Source organism: Penaeus monodon, chromosome 27 (genome assembly GCF_015228065.2).
Source record: "Penaeus monodon isolate SGIC_2016 chromosome 27, NSTDA_Pmon_1, whole genome shotgun sequence".
Taxonomy (NCBI): Eukaryota; Metazoa; Arthropoda; class Malacostraca; order Decapoda; family Penaeidae; genus Penaeus; species Penaeus monodon.
In genome coordinates this window covers 16,159,201-16,160,455 of record NC_051412.1, presented here as the reverse complement: position 1 = coordinate 16,160,455, position 1,255 = coordinate 16,159,201, and the positions used below count along the sequence as shown (strand labels likewise).

Genomic DNA, 1,255 nt, shown 5'->3' with positions numbered 1-1,255 from the left:
CCTTAACAAGCATGCAAGAATGCGCATTTACACCCCCTCGTGGATCCTGACTCACTTACTTAGTTTAGTTCATTTTTATACAAGTCTACACTTACATAACTTATAGCATCATAACAAACTGCCGTAACCCTATGTTCACTGGAAATTGCATTAATTTTCTGGCCATTAAAAAAAAAATAGCACTAATATAGCACAATAGTGTTCAAACAAACTAAAGGCTAATCTACATAGTACAGGAGGTGCTATGGTTGTTACTAAATGGTCATTCCCATTACTGCGCAACATGAACAAACGCGTTAGACCTCTTGAGAACGGAAGACCTATATACATCAACCTTTTCACGTTATAGCTGAGAGGGCCAACCTTGGCTTATCGGTGCTTCCCCTGTGTGGCACTTAGCCCCTTGTCACCACTCGCATCTGCGAGTGTGAAATTATCCTGACTTTAGTCAAGTCTAACTTGAATGTAGCTGAAGTGCAAATATGCCAACTTTCACATGATTATGGTTTTATAATCTTTCCTTTACATACCATAACAATCTGTGTAGATTTGTTCACATTAGGCATTAAGACTTCTTTGATCATATTCTTCCAAACTGTATTGCTTTCATAATACTAATAACCTTATAAACTCCTACAAGCCATATATTCGTTGGTGAAACAACCAAAATTGGAGAGCATTTGTTAACGCAAGATGGAAACAGAACAGAGAACTAATATTCATTTAGTAATTTGTCCAGGTGTATACAAAACTACCCAGAACTCAAATTCAACCAAAAACCCATCTGAAATGGGACAGTCCCCTTAATAATGCACAAATAAATCATAACAGCAGATACCATACTCAGGTCTGACCAGCCTGCAAGACATTTAATCACTTCATGAAATGTATTTTTCAATATGAAGAAACACAAAACCCTAAATGACCCTTGCCTGTAGGGATTCAGCTGGTGAAGAGGCGGAGGTTGTTCGCATGTCTCATATGTCTCCAACATGGCAGCTGGGATGGTGTCTCTTGAAACCACTTGCTGATCAAACAGTGCTGAAGACTTGAAAGCCTTACGCATGTGAATGTCTTGCAATGATACTGAAATGAAGAAAACCAATGTTAACACTGAAAATGTAAATGCCTTTACTTACTAAAAGTTCAACTGCTATACTTCCCTTACCTTACCTGTTTACCCTATTCCTTGAATTTTCATGAATGATATTATCATTATTAATGGCATTATCATTTGAAGTTAGAATAGTAATAG

The 1,255-nt window shown here is 37.3% G+C and overlaps 1 protein-coding gene across 1 annotated transcript in view; it reads right to left on the bottom strand.

The window, feature by feature from the left end:
* The window catches only part of LOC119590625 (wiskott-Aldrich syndrome protein family member 2-like), a gene marked incomplete in the record, with an annotated part of 42,196 nt that overhangs the window by 27,902 nt on the left and 13,039 nt on the right, over positions 1-1,255 (bottom strand). The window contains 1 exon segment of the mRNA XM_037939304.1: positions 933-1,086. Within this exon segment, the coding sequence (XP_037795232.1) occupies positions 933-1,086 (154 nt within the window).